This window comes from Lactuca saligna, chromosome 5, assembly GCF_052625555.1.
Source record: "Lactuca saligna cultivar CGN05327 chromosome 5, ASM5262555v1, whole genome shotgun sequence".
In the NCBI taxonomy this organism is placed as follows: domain Eukaryota; kingdom Viridiplantae; phylum Streptophyta; class Magnoliopsida; order Asterales; family Asteraceae; genus Lactuca; species Lactuca saligna.
The window spans coordinates 284,543,893-284,568,384 of NC_136421.1; the positions used below are offsets into that span (position 1 = coordinate 284,543,893).

At 36.3% G+C, this 24,492-nt stretch overlaps 1 protein-coding gene across 2 annotated transcripts; it reads left to right on the forward strand.

Annotated features, from left to right (window-relative positions):
* The first annotated feature begins 1,665 nt into the window (after positions 1-1,665).
* LOC145048070 (ARM repeat superfamily protein) lies at positions 1,666-7,296 on the forward strand. 2 transcript variants are annotated; one of them, XM_078996479.1, is made up of 22 exons: positions 1,666-1,886; positions 2,053-2,153; positions 2,283-2,493; positions 2,595-2,676; positions 2,770-3,055; positions 3,144-3,246; positions 3,327-3,463; positions 3,596-3,769; positions 3,872-4,077; positions 4,234-4,377; positions 4,480-4,568; positions 4,643-4,790; positions 4,880-4,967; positions 5,043-5,206; positions 5,288-5,463; positions 5,533-5,587; positions 5,664-5,736; positions 5,822-5,923; positions 6,026-6,125; positions 6,209-6,504; positions 6,619-6,759; positions 6,952-7,296. In XM_078996479.1, exons 1-22 carry the CDS (start codon positions 1,718-1,720, stop codon positions 7,132-7,134), a joined length of 3,228 nt encoding a protein of 1,075 aa, XP_078852605.1. In that variant the 5' UTR covers positions 1,666-1,717; the 3' UTR covers positions 7,135-7,296. The 2 variants fall into 2 exon arrangements, with proteins under 2 accessions (XP_078852605.1, XP_078852606.1); XM_078996480.1 differs by lacking the exons at positions 1,666-1,886; positions 2,053-2,153 and having other exon boundaries at positions 2,355-2,493; positions 2,780-3,055.
* The last annotated feature ends 17,196 nt before the right edge of the window (positions 7,297-24,492 follow it).

Sequence of the window (24,492 nt, forward strand, 5' to 3'; positions counted from 1 at the left end):
TGGCTTCGACCGCTAAACTAAACCCAAGCGAGTTTTTTGGCTGATTTTGATGTCCTTAACGCTTTTTCCTTGGTTTTTCACCTTTCCCGCCTAGAAAAATATAGAACACTCTCTCAAACCTCCATTATCGATCCTTGTTGTTTTGGGCAAGAAAACCTCACATTTTGGAAAGATTAAGTGAAGATTTTGAGGAAAAGACCTTGATTTTTGGGTTTTTAGTGTTCCTTGATGCTATGCTTAAATTTGGTGGTGTTTAGGTCTGGATTCTAGTGTAAGAAAGTTGTTTGGATGTTTGTTTAACTTGTTTTGTAGGTTCTTAGCACCATTATGTGTTTATATGGAAATATTTTGATTATTATGGTCTAAATTATATGTGTTATTGAAGGCATTCCCTTGTTTATGCCTATGTTTTAATTCTATGACTTGCTACTAATTCGTGGATGTATATTTAACATGTTAATATGTATTTTTTTTTTATTGAGTAATATATGGATTTTGTTGTGAAATTAGAAGAAACACTATTAATGGATTTAAAGATTCCATAATGGAATAGAATTCCAAACTTTGTGATTTTTGGTACCGTGGGATGATTTAAATAAGTATTTGTAAGGTGTTTGATGTATTATTGGTAATCTTATTAAGGTACTGACCATTTGAGCATTTTATTGATTTTTAGGCTTAAAAATTGTTACATTTTCAAGTATAGAAGAGTTTGATCATACCACTCATGCAAGTTGAGTTCATGTTATCTTAGTTGACTTCAAAACCATCAATGCAACGAAAAATGGAAATGTTAGTTTAAAGAAGAATTCTGTTATCAAATGCAACACTTTAGGAAAAGGTTGTCTTACACAGAAAAAATATTGGGAACTGATTTGTACACAACACTTTTTCTCCGCACACAACAATTTGTGCTTTAAAGTGTTGTATTGTACAATTCTATAATGCATAAATTGTTGTGTACGGCAAAAAATTGTTGTGTACGAATCACTTCCCAAAAATATTTGCCATGCAACCTAAGGTTTCAAAACACCATCAACAAAGTTCACAAATTTTCTTTCTGGTGATCACACCAGAGTTTACCAAAGTCCAACCAAAAGAATATGGTTTAACAGAAAACAATACACTCATGTTACAATATAGCCTAACAAATTCAAAAATGATCACACACATCAGCAATTATTCATGTATCTAATTGAAGAAAATCAAAACAAACAACTGAAAGTTTTTTAACTAATTCAAATATAAACAACCATATTCTTCAAAATAAATGCTAAATGTATCCGTTTTTATCAATAAATTTATTCATAATCTAATTATCCATTTGTATAAAAAATTCATTCATAGGATAAAATACATTTACATCCCACTATGTGATTTGGTAATCTAAACTCGATGAATATGTACCACAAATTTTATTCTAGAAGCACCAAGAACACCAACCCAATAAAAAAATAAGTGAAGTTATAACATGAAGATATGCTAACCCTGAAATGTCGATTTTTTTTTAAGTCTATAACTGAATTTCTTCAAAGTTAAGGGGCTTCAGTAATAATTTCCTAAAAAAAAGTTCCCCTGTTTGTTTGGGTACTATAACTGAATTTCTTCAAAGTTAAGGGGCTTCAGTAATAATTTCCTATATTTTATTCAGACGTTAGGAGTGTTCATTGTTCAAGACCTCTCCGAAGGCGAAGGCATTTGCTTCTTGGCGCACCCAATGGAAATTGAAGAACACAAAAGCATATGGAAGTCGGAGGAGGAAGAATCATTGGTTTCGGCGGCGGTGGGCCGAGTTATGACAACCCTTCTTACTGCTCGACCTACTAAGCTCATCGACTCCATTTCTCGTCTTCAATCATCTCTCAACCCTCCTAATCCACTTGCTCGTGAGTTATTATCTTTCTTGTGTTACCAGATTATTATCCCCTGGCTTTGTGATAAAAAAATTATGGAATTCAAAAATCTAACACAAGTAGGTTAGTCATCTGCGATTATCGTAGGCAATGCTGATTGCTGAAGTTCTGATTCGAATACTATGACTGTTTTATGTAGTTTCGTTGGAGAACTCGTTGCGGATTCTTCACAAATATGTTAGGGATGGAGCTGAAAATGAAGGGTCTCTGGATGAAGTTCTGATCCCCATGATCGAACATGTAAATACAACTGTTTGAATGCTATTGCTCTTTTAATTTTGAAGTAAAACCAAACTCAATTGATAGAAATTATTGATGTTACATGGAAAAAGAAGATGTACTTAACTTGTTTCTTGTTTGGGATCTCAGTCATTAAGAAGCAAGGAGTCGAGAAACAAGAACCAAGAGTTGATTCTTCTCAATTGGCTCTTTCAAGATGAAGTTCTTTTTCAAGCTTTAGCAATAAGCTTTTCTGACATTGTGTTGAGGAAAGAGGACCGCTATATTGCCTTAGGCTGGTGTATCCTTTCACGTCGTCTCATAGAGTATGAAGTGACTATGAGCAAGTTTTCAACAACTGGTAATGTCACAAAACCCTTTCTATCACCACCAATATATCACAAATGAAGAAAAAGTTGTTTACACATTGTTTTCTTCTTCTTCTTCTTCTTCTTCTTGCAGGGATAAAGGAAAGGTACACTGGACTCTTGGAGACTTTGTGCACATGCAGCACACATCTATTGTCTCTAATCAACAGTGGGAGGTATAAAGTATAAACATATTTGCATTTTGCACTGCAGCCTTCTCAGATTTAGCTGGATTATCCAATGTTTATGGTTTGATGTTTGTTTTTTAGTACTTTGCAGGGTGGATTTGAGTTACCAACTCGTCTTTCAATGGCTGCTGCAGATTGTGTAATAGCCCTTAGTGTGGCATTAACAAGAAAGGAGAAACCATCTGACACTTTAGAGAACATTAAAAAACCATCCAAACATCCACAGATATCAGTAGGAGCTATTGGTGTTCATAGAACACCAAAGCCAATCAGTCCAGTTTCTGAATTCGCAAAGAATGTGGACAAAAGCTTGTTGCTTTGGAATCTTCTTGATCAGCTCATTCCACTTGTGCAGAGACTCCTTGCAGTATGTTCTCAACTTTTTTTTTTTTTCACTTAATTTCCAGTAGTTGTCTCAATTTTGATTTCTCTGTTGGGATTTATGTATAACTCAGTGGAGCAAGAAAAGTCGATCTTTGCATGCAAAAGGATTGGAAAGAGTTCTCAAATGGTTGCACGAGATAAAAGAGGACTATCATTCTTCTCAAGATCAGACAGGTAATTAACTGCTTTCATCATCATGAGTGAATTTACTTTCTTGCACCTGTTATCCTGATCATTCATCTCTTGAAAGATAGGTTCACAGAAGGTTAAAACGGGCATTTTGCTTCTCTCTTCTTGTTGGAAACACTACGGGATCCTTCTGCATTTGGAAGATCATCGGCTTTCTAATCGTCATAAGGAATTGCTAGACCAGTATTTGTCTGGAATTGAGGTTAGATATAACTCAAACTAGTGAATTTACTAGTCAAGTGTTTTAAAACTATAAAAGATAAATGCATTTCCATTAGACAAACATTTGTATGATGAGATTTGCTTTTTGAGTTTTGACAAACGAGTTACACAGTATTATGCAGGAAACTACACCACAGATCACATTGACAATAAGGAGAGTGGAATAGCAACCATAAATTTCTTCATAAATTGCTTATTACTTCTCTTAGGGCATTTTACTTCAAAACAATTTGATACTGCAATGACAGAACACAGGCTGGATATTACTCGTGTTGTTACATCACAGGTATCCTTTTGCGCAATTATATTATTTCATATATATATATTTATTGACTGGTGTGTAGTTTATGTTATATTGTTATGCTAATATATTGACTTTTTTTTTCAGCTTTCTTCAGCTGATAATGATGTGATTGATGGTGCTATTTCAATTATAAAAGCAATCATCTTTGGAACAAATCATCTTGCATTTGGACACAATCTTACAGACACTAAACAGATGAATTCCATGTTGCCTTTACTACTAAATCTTTTGGATGAACGTGATGCTACAGCCAAAGCTGTTGTAACATTAATTGCTGAATATTGTTCCATGTATGTTTTTTTTAAAGTTTTAAGTTTTCTATCTTACCTCTTATAGCATTGTACTTTCAACTTTTTTCTTATTAGGTAGAATGTTGTAACATGAAGAAATGAAAGTACATTGCTATTTCTTGATTTTTATATTTGACCTATTTAATTATTTACCAGGAGCCCAGATAAATACTGCCTTGAAGAAATTCTAAAGCAACTTGGTAGTGAAAATATTGCTCAAAGAAGGAATGCTTTAGATGTTCTTTCAGAAGTCATCCACATTTCATCACATTCAGAAGCTACACTTTCACATTCAGTTTGGTATGCAATGCAACATGCAATTATTACTATTTTTTATTAATTTTTTTTTGTTATTACTATTCTTGAACAATTTTCATTCCCAAACATAATTAAATGTGTCAGGCAGGATATAGCAAACCATTTGCTTGATTGTCTCAAAGATGAAGAAGATATAATTCGTGCACATGCAACCAAACTACTAAAACTTATTGGTTAGTTTTTCTAATTTACTATTGTTTGTAAATTCATTATTATCATTAAAAAATTTCATTTTTTTTTTTTGTAGATCCTTCATTAACATTGTCTACATTAGTAAGTCTGGTTTATTCATCAGATGCAACATTACATTCATCTGTTGCTACCACATTACTTGACATACTCACACACAACAACCAGAAATCAGAGGTTATCTTAATGCTGTTAGATTGTATGAGGTACTATTTTTGAGTGATTTAGCATTTAAAATAATAATAATAATTATAATAATTTTTGTTTCTATTTTTCATCATTTCCTTCTCCACAGTAATCTCAATGCAATCTCAGATCATCAGAAGGGAATAAAAGGGGATGCTGATAGAGTTTTCAAGTTAATACCAGAGTGGTCAAGATCTGTAAGATTAAATACCAAAATCCTTTCAAATGTTTTCTTCTATTATTGTTTTTATTATATTTCTGATCTATTTCAGGTCACGAATTGGAAATTATTGGTGGGACCATTAGTGGACAAGATGTTTGCTGAGTCATCAAATCCGATTATTGTGAAGTTTCTAAGTTATATAAGTGATCAGTTAGCAGGAGAATCCCATTTAGTCTTCCAACAGATTCTGTTATATACAGAATCACAAACAGAGTATATATAGACATCATTCTTAAGTATTCATGTGATTATGTTATTTAATTGATTTGTTTAACCTTATTTCTTTTCTTGCAGAATTGATGAAAGCTTCTTGAGTGAACTTAACATATCCCCTACAGAAAATGATATAAAACTGCAACATTCTCTCTTTGATCGACTTTGTCCACTGCTTATCATACGCCTTCTTCCATTAAAAGTCTTCAACAACCTCAAATCCTCACTTGTTTATGGTGATCTTCTCAGCCAAAATAGTAAGCATTTAAAAAAACTCTTTTAACACATTCACTATCTTCCTTATTTACCATTGTGCCCTTCTCCAGATACTAGAATCGACATCAGCAACTCTCAGTGTATTGCAGCTCTCCTTCTCAAAAGGTAAAGAAAAACTGTCATCTTACTTTTGAACATCAAATGAGAAATAATCATTGTTAATAAAAGTAAACTGTTTCAGGGCATTCAACAAGCTTGAATTTGAAGATGTGAGAAAACTATCAGCTGAGCTCTGTGGGCGACTTCATCCCAATGTATATTGCACATCATTCTTTATTAAGTCGTTCTTTCTTCATTAAGTCAAAAAGAAACAAAGTTGCCATATGCTGTGTTGTGCAGGTTCTCTTTCCATTTGTTTCATCTGAACTAGAAAGTGCTACAAATGATCATGATATACTGAAGATAAAAGCTTCTCTCTTCTCAATTTGCACATCCCTAGTGGTTAAAATTAAATACATTTCCATCAATCTCTTTTAAGTTTTCAACTTTTAATTCATTCATGTTGAAAATATATTTTCCAATTTCTGTTTATTATGGGTGTAGGTTAGAGGCATGGAGTCAGTTAGTCATCCATGCATGATGTCCCAAATCAAAGAATCAATAGAAACTGTTCTTTTATGGCCATCAACAGATAAAGACGAAAGTAAGTATTTAATTTCCCTTTATTTATTACAAAACTTATTAAATTCCTTTCAGTAAACATTTAATTATTTATTTCTATTTCAGTTTCAAAAGCACAACACGGATGTATCGATTGTCTTGCAATAGCCGTGTGTTCCGAGCTTCAAGATCCAAAACTACTGAAAAATAACGACACCTGTACATTTCAAGCTTATGTTCTTGACCAGTTGACTTGTGAAGACCTAAAATTAATCTCCTCCAAAAATATGTCAAGAAATCAGATGCTATCATTTCGATTATGCATGGCAAATGTCCTCATCAGTGCTTCTCAGAAGATTTCAGATTCTGGCAAGAAACCGTTTGCTTTCAAAACTCTCCCGCGAATTACTCGTTCTTTTTGTGTAAGCAAGTTGATCCTTCTTTCCTTTCTGAAAAAGACCTAAATGCCCTCCTCATAATTGGATAGATTGCTATTGTTGGATTAACTAATTCTAATATATAATTTTTATTAACAGAATGTGAAGGAACCTGAGATCAGATCTGCATGCATCCAGGTTCTTTTCTCCGTTGTGTACCATTTGAAATCCGTTGTGCTTCCGTTTTCTTCAGATCTTCTTAAAGTCTCCTTGGAATCTCTAAAGAATGGTTCCGAAATGGTATTTTTCACCTTAAATATCTTTTTACTGTTTGTGTTATAAAAAAGATTGTTAAAATGAAAATTGGTTAAATGCAAGAAATAGCAAATGGTTTTTTCATTTCCATAAAGAAATGGAAGTAGGTTGCTATTTCTTGCATTTATGCTAGTGAAAGATGAACTCTGGTTTATAGAAATGTGAAATATGGAGTAGGAAAGGATGGGTGGTGGGAAGTTACTTGCATCATTGATGGCAAGTGAGGAAGTGATTGTGCAAAGTATTTCAGAAGGGCTTTTGGAAGCAAGAACTATACTTTCAACTATATCTCAAACGGATACTTCATCAGGTGTTAGGCAATTATGCACACAATTGCTTACATGTATCACTTCTCCCTAGATTTTCTTTAACTTTTGTTCAAGACACTCTACTTGTACATTTGCTTTGTTGAAGATTATGGCTCTTAAAATGTAAATATAGAGAACATAGACCTTGAAAAATGTGGATATTTATTTAGTTGTACAAAAATATTCCAAGTGTTTACATTATTTCTATTCTTCATTGTGAATGTGTTGTCGACTTGAATGGGTTTTCTTTGGGGATAAGTTATGAAATTAATTAGGGACGATTTTGTGAGATACTATCCATATTGGTGATTACATTGACGGTTTAATGAAAAGACAAAAGTACCCTTGCTTGATGGGTACGTGTCTCCGTATAACAGTCAAAATTGGACGATGTTGCTCTCAAAGACTTGACGTGTAATGAATTGAAACCATAGGGAGAGTGGGGTGGTGTTTGCAATAGTTGTCATTTAAGCAAGACTTTTTGTAAACCACAGATACATTTTTAAATCTTGTCTAATATATATTTTAAGAAAATTTTATTTTTGAAGTGATCCTACAATTTATAAAAATAAAAAAGTTATAATTTAACAAATGTATCAATAAAAAGTGTACATTATGGATTAAGTCAACCTGACACCATATGTAAGAAGAAAACAAAATAGCGATTCGCAAGTCGACTCGAATCGGATCTAAACCAAATAACACATAATTTGAATCTTGAAGGGCTGATCAGGGCCGTCCACTTTATAACAAACAGCATTGAAGAAACCGACACCGACATCATCATCAATCATCAATTCAATTCATCATCTATCAAAAATTAATTAATCGTTCCTCCCAATCCCATCGTCTCTGGATCTCTCCGACGTCGAAAATCGACGAATAAATGCTGCAGTTATTCTTCGCCGTGGCCTTCTCGGCGGTTCCACTGACGCTATATGTGCCGCCGATCAGGAGCCTCAGTCTTTTCGTCGGATCCTTCCAGCAGCTCGTCGGTCACATCACCGTCTACACCCTCCGCATCTGCCCTCGCTTACGCCTCGCCTTCTCTCGGATCGTCTCCCCTATCCTTCGCTCTCACTTCCGCGACAGGTAACAACGATGTCCCAATCCAAAATACACCATGATTTTGTTCCAGTCGATCAAACTTATATTCAATTGCACTCTTCGCTTGTTTTTGTTTTTGGTTTTTGTATAATTTCGTGAATTGAATTGCTCGTGTGAATATGTATATGAAAGAACAAATAAGCGATCCAACTAATTTTGTTCATTCAAGTGTATTTCCGGATGCGCAAGCATCATCTGCGAATATAATTGGATTCATGTGAATTTTATATCAAGAGCTTATGGATTTTTGTTAGTTTCTGATACCGATATCGCTTGTGGATATTTTTAGGGTTTGATTCAAAAGTCAAACATTGTCGCATATGCATAGAGAGCCTATAATTAATATTACATGAAACTTTTGGATTATTGTTGGTTTCTGATTGTAGATATCGTCGTTCTTAGGGTTTGATTCCGAAATCAAGTTATTGTTTCTGATGATTCACATCCTCTTTGTTAGGGCTTGATTCTGAGGTCAAACAGTGTAGATGTGCACATACATAAAAGGATTAACAGAAAAAAGTATTTTCTTCAAGAATAAAGTTCATCATCCAATTTCTATGAAGCACAAACGCACTGCAATGTCCAAAAAGTTGAAGTTTCATTGTATAATCTGTTTCCACTTTGAAGAAAAAGCTTTTGAACCTAAACCACCAAATGTCAGGTTGAAGATCTGTGATAGTACGAAATTAGAGACTTAATGAGTATCCATTTTTTAAAAAACTCAAATGAATCATACACTTCAACTCAAAGATTTGCAACATTAGGTTAGATATAATATATTTGATTCCTTTATCTCTCGATCAACATCAAGATTAGCAAAATAACGAAATATTTGACCAAGGAAATAAAGGATAATAATGCTAAAAGTTTATAAATCAGTCAAATATCCCAAAGTGAAAAAGATAATGTAGTAGTGTTTTTTTCAACGGTTAATCTATTAGTTTTATTATTATTATTATTATTATTATTTTGTTACATCAATGTAATCTTTGATTTGTTCGTGTGTGTTTATATATATATATATATATATATATATATATATATATATATATATATATATATATATATATATATAGAGAGAGAGAGAGAGAGAGAGAGAGAGAGAGAGAGAGAGAGAGACCTAGCATGACAAATTTTTTAATTGAGAAAATTCATCAAATGACCAAATGAAGGGGTGTGTATGAAACAAATGACCTTGAAAAACTAAACTCAGTATTGTTTGGACGGACGAAGAATAGATCAACAGATACAGAGGGCCTTTATGTGGATCCATAGAGCCCTATGTTGAATTGAGGGCCTTTATGTGGATCCATAGAGCCCTATGTTGAATTGACATTTTTTTAATGCTTTCGACTACCATTTTATCAGAGGTGTACAAGAGTTCCACAGAGAGGTGTACTGCGGAACTATGTAAAACAACGATGTTTTTGTCTTTTTCCCCACGTGTCCAATTCCTCAGAGCTTCAGACCTTCCGCAACGCACCTCTCTGATCATTATGACCGGTTATTCCAGGTTAGCTTGGAAAAATAACTTAATAAGATAATATATTTCTTATTTTGTACACATTTAATCCTTAATATTTTTGTATATATTTAGTCCTTAATATTTTTTTTTGTTTCAAAATAAGTTTTTTTTTTATAACTTTTGTACTCATTTAGTACGCATGAATGATTTCTGTAAGTTTTTCTCACAACATCTTACTTGTGACAATCACTGATGAGGTGTTTAGGGATGTTGATGCTTATATCCATCTCGATCTCGATTGTTTGGTTGCTTAGGTCTTGTGTGGTTTGGCTCAGGTTTTGTATTCTGAACGTCATAACTTCTTCATATGATATCTGATTTTAAAGATATTTATATCCACGTGTTCATTTTTTAAATCTACTATAACTTTCATTAAGATTACTCCCGTTAAAATGTTATATATTTTTATCTGCGATTTTATTAAAAAAAAGCATCCATACATGCATTCATAAAAAACGTAAAGGTATAAAACCGTAAGTAAAAATATATCACTTTTTAACATGAGCAATCTAAATGAAAGTTGTAGTTGAGATCGCGATGGATATAAACATCAAAAGCTTGAACATCTTATTAATGAATGTCTCACGTAAGATATCGTGAGAAAACTTAAAAGAATCATTCATAAGTATTGAATAAGTATAAAAAGAAAATTGATTTATTTTGCAACAAAAAAATATTAGGGTCTAAATGTGTACAAAAATATTAAGGACTAAATGTGTACAAATTGAGAAATATATTATCCTGTCGAGTTATTTTTACCGACTAACCTGGAGTAGCTGGTCATAAGAACTGAATGCGTACCAATTTAACAAGTTAAAAGGGTAAATGTGGACGAAAAAAAAAAAAAAAAAAACCTCAATGACCAAATGTATACAAATCGAAAAATCATTATCCCAAATATATAACATTAAACTAAAACATAAGAAACATTAAAAAAAAAAAAAAAAAAAAAAAGTAATTGATTGCATGTCATTTTTTTTGGACTTCTTGACAACTTTCAAAAACTCTAAATATATGAAAGGTTTATGTTTTCCATTAGGAAAATTTTAAGAAGTTGGTATAAAATGATTGCATCATTTTGCACGATCACTTTCATCACCTTTGCCATTTGGGTTTCACGTTATTGAACAGAACGTTAAACTTCATTACCACTTTGTTTGTGTACGCGTATTTTGTGTAGATTTGATATTTCTTTGGTAGTTACCTTGATGTATTTCGTTGAGGAAATGGGTGTTAACACGTCCCTCGCTCCTCAAAAAATGACATCATTGTAGTCGTTGTCGACCGAAAGGGTCCTTTGATGCATCGACCCATGTACTCGTCAAAGTCGTCTTTTCTATCGAGATTCAAACTATAATCAATGACTTCCCTATCTCAGTGGAATTGGATTCAGAGTTTGAAGAATACATTTTGCAAAGATACAATTGAGAGAAGTAAGATGAATGTTGAAGGTTTTGAGAGTGGTAAGATTGGTGTTAGATATTGATATTTATTTTGTAAAAAAATATTGGTAAAAAAATTGCATTTTATGTTAAAAAACCAGCCAAAAAAGAATAAAGAGGAGAGATTAGGTGATTAAATTATGTCGAGTAGGAGACTCAAACTTGGCATGCCGAGTTATCGGGTGGTATGGGTCGAGCCACATCATCACATGTCAATAGCCATGTCGTGCCACTCCATGTAGTCTTAGAAATTTCTTTCATTTTATGATTTATTCCATAAAAGACCATGGATTTTGTCTTTTTCCGTTTTAGGTCCAAAACATTTTTTTTCAAAATAAGCTTAACTTTAATTTATTCCTTATTATTTTATTAATGGATACGGTTACTAATAGGTAACTTTAACTCGTGTGCATCCTACACATCGACATATCACATCTATACCAAAATCATGACTAAACTTATTATATGAATTTGTAATGAAGGATGTTGGACCTCTTAACTATTTTCTTGGTGTTACCGTTTTCTACCATGCGAGTGGATTGTTTTTATATCAAAAGAAATATGCTTTGGAAATAGTGGAACGAGTTGGAATGCGATCTTGTAAACCCTACTCCCACTCTCATCGATACAAATTAAAAGTTAGTACCAATAATGGACAACCTTACTCCAACCTCACTTTATATCGCAACTTTGTTGGAGCGCTTCAATACATTACCTTTACTCCGTTGAATATCTTATATGCAGTTCAGAATATATACTCCCACATGTATGCACCTCGTGAATCCCATATGGTAGCTTTAAATCATGTATAGCAAGGTCCTCTTGATTATGGTGATACACTATAATTTGCCAAGTCAGCATCAATGTAGGCAGTAGGACATGTGGAAGGAGTATTATAAAGTGTAAGGCCATAATAAAGATGACATTGCACATATCATAGTACACGCTTTAAAGCTACCACATGAGATTCATGAGGTGCTTACACGCTTTAACTAAATTTGGGGTCCATAGTCGAATATGATTTCCTTAGGTCGAATGCCTTCAGTCGACATCAAAGATTTGGGTTGACTTCGAAGACTGGGTATGTCGATGTCTTGACGGGATGAATATTGTCAAGTGATTGTTTGGAATCGAATGGGTAATTGGTCCTTTACTGATAATGACCGCATTTGGATCAAAAGCAAATGGGTTTGAGTCCAAGTCGATTGTGATTATTGGATGTAGAAAGCGAATTCGACTGATGTTGTATTTGTTATATCATAGATCGATGGGAAGAACGTGATAATGAATATTGAGTTTTAATTGGGAAGTTTAGAGTTTGGATTTCGAATGATGGGGTTAAGGATCGATGTTTGATACTACTTGCTCGTAATTGGAAATTGATGGCCGTAATCTGATTTCGAAGGTTATAAGGTCGTAATCGGATGTTGATAGTCGTAAGGTCGATGATTCGACGTTGAGGGTCTGTAAGTGGTTTGTTGTCGAGAGTCCTTACATGAGGTCGAAGTCGACGGGTTGGAGTCAAGAATTGAACTCTGTTGGTTCGAAATTAGATTGAAGACATCGAGTGTCAATGTTACAGATTTCAACATGGGTGTTTCAATTTTGAATTTTCTATGGTCAAACATCCCATTTGTCTATGGGGTAATGAAGTGAAGAAGAAACACAACATGTCGATTTGAGTCCATGATCTTTAAACGAATTGATAGTTTTAGTCCAACTCCGAAATGGTGACAATATTTGTAAAGAATGAAGAAGGTTTGCAATGTATCCCTGATGTTTCAAAATGTTGGCAGAATTTACCCAACTTCGAAATTGGGATAAAAATTATGAGAAATGGAGAAATTTACGTATCAGGCCCTTGCAGTTAATGTGAATTGACACTTTATGTCCACTTTTGCAATTGGGGTAAAGTTTCACATCTGAGATTGTTTTTGGTGCAACGGGTCCCTGTAGAATTTTGATATTGGCAGTTTTTACCTAGATTTTGGAAATTCTTGCAACTCTCACCCAAAAAGCTGAAAATTTTCACAAAAACTGAAATTTTTTCATAACTTTTTCATGATTGTTTTTCCATGCAAGTTTTTCGCGGTTTCATTTTTGGCACACATCAAGGGGGAGTTTTGTGAAGTTTATTACCCGGGAGCTTCTCAACCTTTGTAGCTTTTATAATCACTTGTTGACTATAAAAAGCGGGAGAATAAAGAGTGGGCATTCGAAGCTTCTCGGGTATTCATTTGCGGATTTAAAGACCAGTATTACTTAGAGGGGAGTTGGTCTTGGTCGCACGAGCTCGTTGGATATTGAAGCTGGGACATCCAATCCTAAATTTGAGGGGGAGAATGTTAGGGTGCTAAGCCACTCTTGGATGTCATGTGTGCTGACTCCTTTGTATATGTATAATGAGTTCTCTTTCATTTATAAGGAAGTGAGTGACACTCATTTTATCTAAAGAAGAACTTTAGAGTGATTAGTTTAGAGAGAAAATTATTGAAAACTCACTTGTACTCTTTCTAAAAACTAATGAGAGCTTAAACGATTTATATACTCTTGTGTTCTTTATGTTTATAATTCTAACATGATTCACTAGATCTTATCAGTTCCGCACATGTCATCATGATTAACACCACTACAGTGTATTTTTGGGCATTTTCACAAGTAATTGGCTTAGCTTCCACTGAAAAGTCAAAGTATCATGGTTCAAAAAGTCAATAACTAAAAAAACATTAGGAGCAATACTACCATATTAGATAGCTAATCATATTGAATATCTTGCATTATTTAGTCAACTGTTGGGTGTTTCAGTCAAGCTTTTATCAAAATGTCAAAATAGATACATATTTGATTTCAATTTTGACATTATTTCTCTCAAGGTAGCATTTTTTCAAGAAGTTAAGATTATACCAATTTTGAAAGTTTAAAAAATCAATATCAATTATAATTTATAAAATTGAAGAATATCCATTTGATTACAAGAGTCAAACTATGCAAAACCACACCATGATACTTATTATACCTGAAAATATAATTGATCCAATACTCCAATGTCCACTTGTGTGTAATAATCTAAATTCCACCTAAACCTGTCCATTTACATATCCATAATTGTAATATTCTGTCATGGTCTTGCTGATAATGAAATTGATTTATACTATACAATTGATTATACATAAAGAAATTTACCTGAGTACTGCATAAATGGAACATGGGTGATCCTTTGGTGTTGTGTTTTATATGAGATGCGTAATTCTATAGTGAAGGAATCATCTATTTAGGAGGATCATTGGATGGATTTCCTCGTTGAGATAACTGAAAATAAATTATGAACAAGTACAAAAGTTTAGTCCCTCAAAATTTTCTATTATTTTTTTCTCAAAACTATTTCATGCATTATGTATGCATCACAGCTTGTTATAGTGTTGCAACTAAGCCTTCTCAACATATTATATGGAAGCTAATGGAAACCTTATACAAACATTCCTTTTACCATGATTTTACAACTGAATAATCTCCAAACTACACAATCATATAGTAAATAAAATTGAGTACTTTTTAATAGTTCTTGAGGGAAGGCTAAGAATATGATTAGTTGATTTTGTAAATTAAATACACCGACAACCTGGTTGCACAGATGGAGCCGTCTTCTTAATAAAACCCAAAACAAAATTACATCTTAAAAAAATGCCAGTTTCATCGACAGATGGAGTCATATTCTTAGAATTATTAGGGAAAGAGAGAGTGGTGTATATTCACTAAGGAGTTTTATCAAACAAGAAACATGTGATATATAGCCTCCCATCTCAAAACATCCCTCCAAATATTATAGTTTTCTTCTATGTCCCATTTCTTTCATCAATTGATAACACTATATACAACATTGGAATTAAAAACCTTATACCTGTATTGGAGTTAGAATAGGAGAAGATGGAATTCCAAATGAAGAAAAAAATATAGCCAAAATCTTACACAAATAGAAGTGTACCTTAATTACAAATACATAATGAAACCTTCATTCCATCCTAGCTTCCTGTGTGAAAACGAACCTTTATCTTCTTTGTTTGCTATTAATGGAGCCCTAATAAAAACCGAATCAGAGAGGACGTCGGTGAAGAAGATAGGTTGTAATCTAATGGAGAGAGAGTCATTAGAAGGAGATGGAGGAACAATGTTCTTGATAAGGAAGACATATGTGAAGCAGTTAATAGTGAATATAGGATCTGAATCTTTGAATAGAATTGATCAACAATGCCCTATTTATATATGGATAAATACAAACAGGTCCCCAAATATAGTATGGGTATAATAGGAAATAATATCATAAAATATTGACAATAATAAAATATTGAAATGTAATATCCTAAAATATAATCGACTAATATTCCCCTGCAGTTTGAGCTGGGGAAGGACAAACGCTCAAACTGGATCGAAACTGCTGATATAAGAAACGAGGTAGCCATTTTGTGAAGATGTATGCATATTGCAAGGAGGCTGGAATGTGAAGAACCCAAACATGGCCAAGACAAACCTTTTCTCAAACAAAGTGTATGTCTATCTCCCCATGTTTGGTGCACTAGTGTTGGATTGGATGCTGAGACAGGTAGACAGCAAATACATTATCCCAATAAACAACCGTTGCCTTGTGAAGGGGAACACAAAGCTTGAGAAGGATATTTCATAACCAAGTGGTATCAGACACTTCATTAGCAACACCACGATATTCAGCCTCGACATTGGAACAAGAAATAGTGGGTTGGTGCTTTGAAGACCAGGAAACAAGATTATTGCCAATAAATACACAATATCTAGAAGTAGATCGTCGCGAGTTGGTACATCCGCCCGAGTCAGCATCAGAGTAGTTAGTTAGCGTGTTGGACGAAGCTGCAACTATCTGTACACCATAGTCAATCATACCCTGTAAATAACGAAAATTCTTCTTCATGAACTGAAAATGTGGCTCACGTGGGGTATGCATGGAAAGGAAAACTTGTTGAATGACATATGAAATGTCTGGTCAAGTAAAAGTTAGATACTGGAGGGCAAAAACAAGAGTTCGGTAGAGAGTGCCATCAGCAAGAGGTTCACCATCAGTAACACTAAGTTTGGTGGACGTATCCACTGGTGTAGCGCATGGTTTACAAGAGGCCATTGCAGCTCGTTGAAGGATATCACGAGTATAAGAGGCTTGTGACAGAAAAAGAACATGGTCATCGCGAGTAGCTTTGATACCCAGAAAATGGTGAAGTTGACCTAAATCAGTCATAGCAAATTCCTGAGACAAAGAGGTGATAATGCGGCGGAGAACAACAGGGTCAGAAGCAGTCAATATCATATCATCGACATATAATAATAAGTAAGCATGATGGTGACCATTTTGATAAATAAACAAAGATGAATCACAAATACAACTTCTGAAACCTAAAGATGTGATAAATGAAGCAAAACGAGTATACATGTAACATTTCATTTAATAAATAAATAGATAAATTTAATAAATGAATAATGGCCCTAAATTCGTAATAATTTATCAGTGTTAGCCAGAAGGAGTTAAATGATATAATTTCTGGAATTTGGGATCTATATTGAAACATTTGGACTTGATTTGTAATGAATTTTGGAAGCTAGGGTCTGTTTGGTAATTAGTGGGCTTAGTTTGAAAAGAAATTGAGGGGGAGGGACTGGAAGTATACTTATGGGCTTATGTTTGGAATCAGACACTGTACTTGAACCCGGTCCCATTCCCTTCCCGTTTTAAGGATGCATCACCAAAGGAGACCCTAACCCTAATCACATCCTTTACCCGCCACCCTTATACCCATACCTCCAGCCGTCGTTGCCTCCTAGCCACTGTGAAGCCGGAAACCACAGAAGCCAAACTGCTAATGCAACTGCCGACATCGATGAAGAACATCACGTTAACGTCGAATCAATGGGTTGTCGGAACTGTGAATCGTGGCCGTTGTTTTCGTTCTTTAGTGGAAGCGCAACCCCTATTTCCCATTGCAATAGCCCCTCCTCCTTCCACTTTCATTCTGTTTCGTAGTAGCTTGCTTGTGACTGATCATTGCACGCCACTAGGTAGGTGGGTGTGTTCATATTTTGCATGTGTGGACGTGTGTGCTTTTGTTGCTAGTTGTGCATGTCGTGTGTGTGTGTGTTTTTGCTTGGCCGGGCATCGAAAGAAAACCTACCACCATGAAGTGGTGGTTGTCATCTCTAACCACCGCCTGCCACAATGAAGGTGACTGTGGGTGTCATTGTGTAGTGTTACTTCATGTTTGGGAGGTGTGTATGTGTGGGTTATTTGGCCGGAAAATGTGGGAAACCACCATGGCAGAAAACCATGGTGGCTGTCACATTGCTGCCGCCTTCTACCACCAATAGCCACCGTGTTAGATGGATATGTGCGTGAACTCTTATGTGTATGGGTGTTTTCTGCATTGATTGATGTATTGGAACCATGTGGTCGGATTTTAACTTGAAAACCACCACCATCGTCGTGAGGTGGTGGATCCCACCACTAACCACCGTTGACCACCACTGCCCGAGGTGGTAGTGGGTGGGGCCCGACCTACTGAAACTCTAATTAACCAAAAAAATTAACCTTGGACCTAGTTCGCATGTGATTGGGTTAGAAACCCTAATTAGGGTTCAAAAAACCCTAATCTTGGAGACTTTAGTTTGGGATTTGTCGGAACCCGCATTTTGGACCGTTGGATTGGAGTTATGAATTATGCCTAAGCACATTGTATGATTCAAATTTGGTAGAGTGATGGACTTAATGGATTAAGTCCTTAATGGGTTAAGTGTTCTTACTTAACCCTAATCGTTATTTTATGTGAAAACCCTAATCGTGTTTGGGCTTCGAGATGGGCCTTTCTTCTGGGCTTAGGTGTTTAGGTTCTTGATGGGCCATCTGAGAACAAGTGTATGGACTAGGAAAATTGGATGGTTTGTAAGGTAAGGCCCATGTAAGGGGTTTGGGCCCAATTTGGAAAATTAGGCCGTAATTGGGCCTAGGTTGATTCTTTGCCTTTTGGGTCTTCAGAGGGTGCGTTTGGGCATTGGTTTTGGACCAAGATAGGTTAGGATTAAAATGGTCTTGTTTACCCCAAGTATGGATTTATGGTTATGAATTGGAACCTAATTGTTAATTGGGTGTTGTCTTGATGTTGACAATTCGGGGTTATGTCAGACAGCAGTCAGAGATTTATCTGCGGGACTTCTACAGTGCGAGGTGAGTATCCTTATTGTGTTTAGCGGGTCGAAGGAACCATTTTTGGCTCGTGGTTATTATGTTAGATAGCTAGTTGTCTGCGTGACTCTTGCATGTGTATGTATGTATTGGTATGTATGTTGGGTGGGCCTGATGATTATGTAGTATGCTACTATCTTTGTGATTTTCGCATGCGTTTGAATGTTATATGATTATATGGTTATATGTTTAGTGGGCGAGTCCTGTTATGCGAGTGTGGGTGGGGCCCATATCTCATCGTTATGCGAGTGTGGGCAGGGCTTATATCTCATTGTTATGTGAGTGTGGGCGGGGCCTATATCTCATCGTTGTGCAAGTGTGGGCGGGGCCCGTATCTCATCGTTATGCGAGTGTGGGCGGGGACCATATCTCATCGTTATACGAGTGTGGGTGGGGCCTGTTCTTCGAGTGTGGATGAGGCCCGCATCTCATTTGGGCAGAGCTCGTTATATGATATGTATGGTATGAGGTATCTTGGGGAACTTATTAAGCTTTGTGCTTATGGTTTTCAGTTATGTTTCAGGTGTTTTGGTTTTTAAATGGAATAGCTTGGGATGATGCAGAGCACACACCACATGTTTCTGTATTCTGTGATTTACTTTGATTTGATAAAGTTTTTCTAAATCTTGATTACCTTGGTTATATGTAAATGATATGTATTAACAATTTAATGATCTGAAAAGGAAAATTTTATGTTATTATTAGTGGGACGTTACAAGTTGGTATCAGAGTGTTGGTTTGAGGGATTCAGACATACTCTCGGGTGTGTCTAAACTCAAACTGAGGATTTGGTTAATTCTTCAAAAAGAAAAGTTTTTTTTTTAAGAAAATAAAGGGTGTAGTGCATGCAATCAGTCGAGCTCAAGTAAGTTTCTCCCAAAATACCCATACATGTTATTTGGTATAACTTGATTTATGAATTTGTGAATCGCATGCTAGTTAGGGCTAAGGATCTGCTAAGTTTTTGCATGATAGAATGCTAGGGGGGATGCCTTGTATGCCTGATTGTATGAGCTTTTAGAATTTCATGCTAATATGGTTTTGAGATAAGTGGATATAATGGCTTGATTAGTGTGTTCTGGTTATATTTTCCGTCGCTTGAATGTTGTTTGCTTTGTGCTTTGTGGGACTCTTAGTGATGTGAATCAGCTACTAAGCGAATATGTTAAGTCACATGTGACACGGGTTAAATAATCTCAAAGGAATGGATTTGGCCCTATTGCGCAACTCTCGTTTGAGTCCAACTGTTCTAGGGTTAAGTCTTTTACTCGAAAGATTATCTAATCTCTGTTGCATGTGACTATATTAATGAGGTAGCTAGTTGACATTGGAGGGAGTCTTTCAACAGTTGAGGGCTGGGTGGGGTCGGGAACCTAAGGGAGGCTAGGAATTGCTTCAGCGGGTATAGTTGCGCTGTTTAGTGAGTATTTGGTGTATCAGTTTGAGAAGGTGACTTAGAGGATTTGGGATGATTTTTGAGGAAAGTATGAATAGGTTTGGAAGGTAGTATTGGGCCCGTACTACTGAAAGCACAGAATCCATACTCGAATCGGGAGAGTCTTGAAGAATCTAGGAAACCCATGGGATGAGGATTATTAGGTATAATTGCATCTATTTCATTTCATTTCGGTATGGTGATGAACACTCAGGAATGAGATTCGGATTTTGGTTCCTGCTCAGGAGCAGGTTCTAAGTCGACCGATGCGCGGTCGCGGAAGTTCATCTCATCGGAGATTACTCGTGGTGTTATGGAATGGACCTTGGTAGTCTTTGGTTCATCCAAGGGATGGATTTTGGAGCTCTTTGATGGTCATCTCAGGGCCTTTCGAACCAATATTGTGGTTGGGCAGTTGGGGGCTCATCTGGAGCCCACGGCTTGTCAATCCCAAGAATCCTTTAGGAAGGAGGATCCTATTGTTAATTCTTGCCATTTGGGATTTGAAGTGAGGTTTGCACCATGAACTCAGGATGGTCGGAGAAATTCAGGAGGAGGAGGTCAGGATTACTTTTAGATGCTTTTGCGATTATGCCATGTTCTGTTTTCTTCTGGGTTGTTATCGGGAATTTGTATTGCATAGGAATTTTGCTTGAGTATAGGTAAGTTATATTTCGGTTTGGTTCTCTTATATTTTTGGGTTATCATATATTGTTATATGTCATTCTGCATGTCGGGAGTCTTTGATGAATCTTCAGAGGGTCGTATCTTGATTGACTAGGTTTCAGCGTGTTCAGTGGTGGATCTGGGTCTTGTTCGGGATCAATTCAGGGGTTTTTCTTGGAGGAACCTTGGTCAGAGTTTAGTGGTTTTATCATTTGTTCTGGTATGATCGGTGGTTGTCTATGGAAGAACTTTTGGGTTAAAAGCCCATCTTTGCTTGGGAGGAGTGGTATTAGGAAGATGGTGATGTCAGATGCATGAGTTGTTGGTCATTGGAAGTTCCTAAGGAGTTTTATATTCGCACAGGTTGTTGTCAGTTAGAATTCAATGATTCTTTGAGAATGGAAATTGGGATAAAGATTTGTCGGTTCAGGGCAAGGGTTATAATTTTCGTTGCCATCATAAAAACTCAAGAATTAATATGGTATCATGGGAGGTGATTTGGAATATCAGACTCGTTAAGATTACAAGAGTATTTTTCAGGGTTTCAGAAGTCGGGCGATCATTGGATTTGGCTGGTAATGGAATGCTAGTAGTGTTAGCATAGGTCATAGGCGGTTCATGCTATATGAGGTTGTCAAGTTGGGAATCCATCTGGATTTAAGAGATGGGAGAGCTCCGCTGAATCCAAGTAGGGGAGAATCGATCAGACTTTTCGGAAGTTTGGAAGGGTGTGGAACTAAGGCAATTTTCATATCCTAGCCAGGAAAAGAGACAACCCAAGTAGTCGTTTAGATTGAGATTGTGTAATTGGGAGTTCATGAACCATTTTGGTCTTTTTTGGGCCTTGGTTGATTATTTGGCGTTTGGGCTTTTAGAGGGTGAGTTTGGGCCTTGGTCTTGGATAAAGATAGGTTAGGAGTAAAATGGTCTTTTTTACCCTAAGTGTGGATTTATGGTTATGAAATGGAACCTAATTGTTAATTGGGTGTTGTTTTGATGTTGACAGTTCGGAGATCTATCAGCCAGCAGCCAGAGATTTATCTGTGGAAATTCTGCAATGCGAGGTGAGTATCCTCACTGTGTTTAGCAGGCCAAAGGCACCAATGTCGGCACATGGTTATTATGTTAGGATGCTAGTTGTCTGCGTGACTCATGCATGTGTATGTATTGATATGTATGTTGGGCGGGGCCTGATGATTGTGTAGTATGCTACTATCTTTGTGATTTCTCGCATGTGTTTGAATGTTATATGATTATATGGTTATATGTTTAGTGGGCGGGCCCATTATGCGAGTGTTGGCGGGGCATGTATCTCATTGGTATGCGAGTGTGGGCAGGGCATGTGTCTCATCGGTATGCGAGTGTGGGTAGGGCTCGTATCTCATTGTTATCCAAGCTTGGGTAAGGCCCGTATCTCATTGGGTGGGGCCTATTTTTCGAGTGTGGCGGGGCTTGTATCTCATTGGGTGGGTCCTGTTATTCGAGTGTGGGTGAGGCCCGTATCTTATTTGGGTGGGCCCCATTATATGATATGTATGGTGAGTGGTATCTTGAGGAACTCACTAAGGTTTGTGCTTATGGTTTTCAATTATGGTTCAGGTATTTTGGTTTTCAAATGGAAGAGCTCGGGATGATTGCAGAGCACACACCATATGTTTCCGCATTCTCTAATTTACTCTTATTCGATGATGTTTTGCTAAATCTTGATGACCTTGGTTTTATGTAAATGGTATGTATTAACAATTTATTATTAATGGGACGTTACAATATCATGCACGCGGGGCTTCCTTAAGCCCATACAAAGATTTCCATAAATGACAAACATGGGATGGAGACCGGGCATCAGCAAAGCCTGGGGGCTGGTGCATAAAGACTGTCTCATGGAGATCACCATGAAGAAATGCGTTTTTAACGTCTAACTAATGTATCGGCATGCCCGCGAGACTGCAAGACTGAAAATGTTTCATATACTATGTAACACCCGGTTCATGGTACGTATTTAAATAAGAATTATTCATATTTGTTAAAGGACTCGACGAGTTGGAAGCCCCAAAATCGTCGAGTAGGAATTGGATATGTTGAACACAGAACTTGAAGCCTACTCGATGAGTCGAAGAGCCTCGACTCGACGAGTAGGTCTGCCAGAGTGAAACCCTAATTTTCAGGGTTTACACCCTATTTAAAGGCCTTTACACCCCTATTGTGGCCTCCCTCGTCGCCTCCCTTGGTCTGGAAAACCCTAATTTGAAACCCTAACCCATTTTGAGTGTTCTTGAGCTATTGTTGTGTACTTTTGGTGAATTTGAAGCTTGAGAAGAAAGAAGAAGCTTGGGGGTTCAAGAGGAAGTAAGTGGATCCAGAGTTTGTGCTCCATTTCCAGATCATTTGACGAGTTTGAGAAGAGTTGATCCCAACACCGAGGACAGTTTAGTTACTACAAGGCATTAAGGTGAGTTACCTTTCCGTAGAAGTGGGTATAAGGCCACAACACTGGCCCACCAGTAGGAGTTGTTTGTTAGATGATTGTCTTTGTGATAATTGTCTGGTATGCCACTATCTGAATAGCTTTATGTTCTAGGATGTTATGATATATGTGTTAGTTGTAGTAGGGGTGAAATAGTCCCCTAATACCGGTTGAAAGATACCGAAGGGGAGGCCAGTTTCGGGTTACCGGTTGAAAGATACTGAAGCGGAGCCAAGCTCCTGGTTACCAGTTGAAAGATACCGAAGGGGGGTCCAACTTCCAGTTATGCCAGTCAGATATTGGTTGGAAGATACTGAGGGATAGGCATTATGAGTTTATGGTATGTGGTATGATGGGGTAACTCACTAAGCTTTGTGCTTACGGTTTTCTGTTTTGGTTTCAGGTACTTCTTCCACGATGGGAAAGGAGCCGACACGGTAGCAGCGCATCGCACACATGATTTTTCGCATATGAGATTCTTGGGATATGTACTCTGACATTTTTACTATTTTATTACATGCTTTTGAGACATACGATGTGACATCCCCATTTTCACGGCCAGAAAAGACCGATTTTGTTTATGCTTTATAAAAATCAGAGTACCGTTTTTAATAAAAATGTTGCGGAATTTGTTCCCAGTAAATCATGATAAATATGTTATCAAAGAATTTCTGAAGAAAAGTATTTTTATTCATTTTCAAACATTTGGGATGTCATCGTCAATATAGAAACATAAGCATAAACAGAACTTACATTTATTTACTAGTGATCTATATCTCCTTAATCACTCAGTGTAATGTGACTTCAAATCGACACCTATGATATAAATAAACTGAGTGGGTCAGGTTGGAAAACCTGGTGAGTACATAGGGTTTTCAACCCACAATAATATAATTATTATGTTTAGTCATCAAACAGTTAACCCAATTATCCATCCCCATTATCTTCTTTAATCTTAAGGATCTATCCTAAGAATCAGCTATTTCTTGTTCATTCATTCCTACGGATTTTACTAAGGAATAGGTACGAAGTCCATCGTTGTCAATGACACAGCTGTCGAGCACAGTTTCTAGTTCTATCACTTAGGCCCAACTGCCAGAATTGGGACATTTTCTATGAGGCGCTTCTGTCGGTATTGACCTTTAAACGCTATTGTCATGGTCACAAGGCTCCATATTAGGCGCAGCTGCCGATACTGTCCTTAGAGCGCAACTGCTAGGATGTTTATCATAGATCAACAACATCTACAGGTTGTGGCACAGCTACCATTGCTCATCTATAGGGTACTAGGTCCATTGCTGCCAATGTTCACCTATAGGGCACTAGGTCCATACCACCAATATTCCTCTATTTCAGCTTTCACCCATCGTCCTTCATCTATCCATGTTTTACCCAACATATTTAGTAGTTATAAAAATACGTATACAGTTTAAAACATTTAAAACATGTATAAAAATCTCTCACCCACCATAAATAACAAATATTCAGACAATATGCACACATAGCACGTAATTTATAT

What these genes read in the sequence shown, in the direction of transcription:
- LOC145048070 (XM_078996479.1), top strand. Translation starts at nt 1,718, where the DNA reads ATGGAAATTGAAGAACACAAAAGCATATGGAAGTCGGAGGAGGAAGAA. An exon ending in AGTATTTGTCTGGAATTGAG is followed by an intron (nt 3,464 to 3,595) that starts GTTAGATATAAC and finishes CGAGTTACACAG; the next exon opens with TATTATGCAGGAAACTACAC. An exon ending in ATGCTGTTAGATTGTATGAG is followed by an intron (nt 4,791 to 4,879) that starts GTACTATTTTTG and finishes CCTTCTCCACAG; the next exon opens with TAATCTCAATGCAATCTCAG.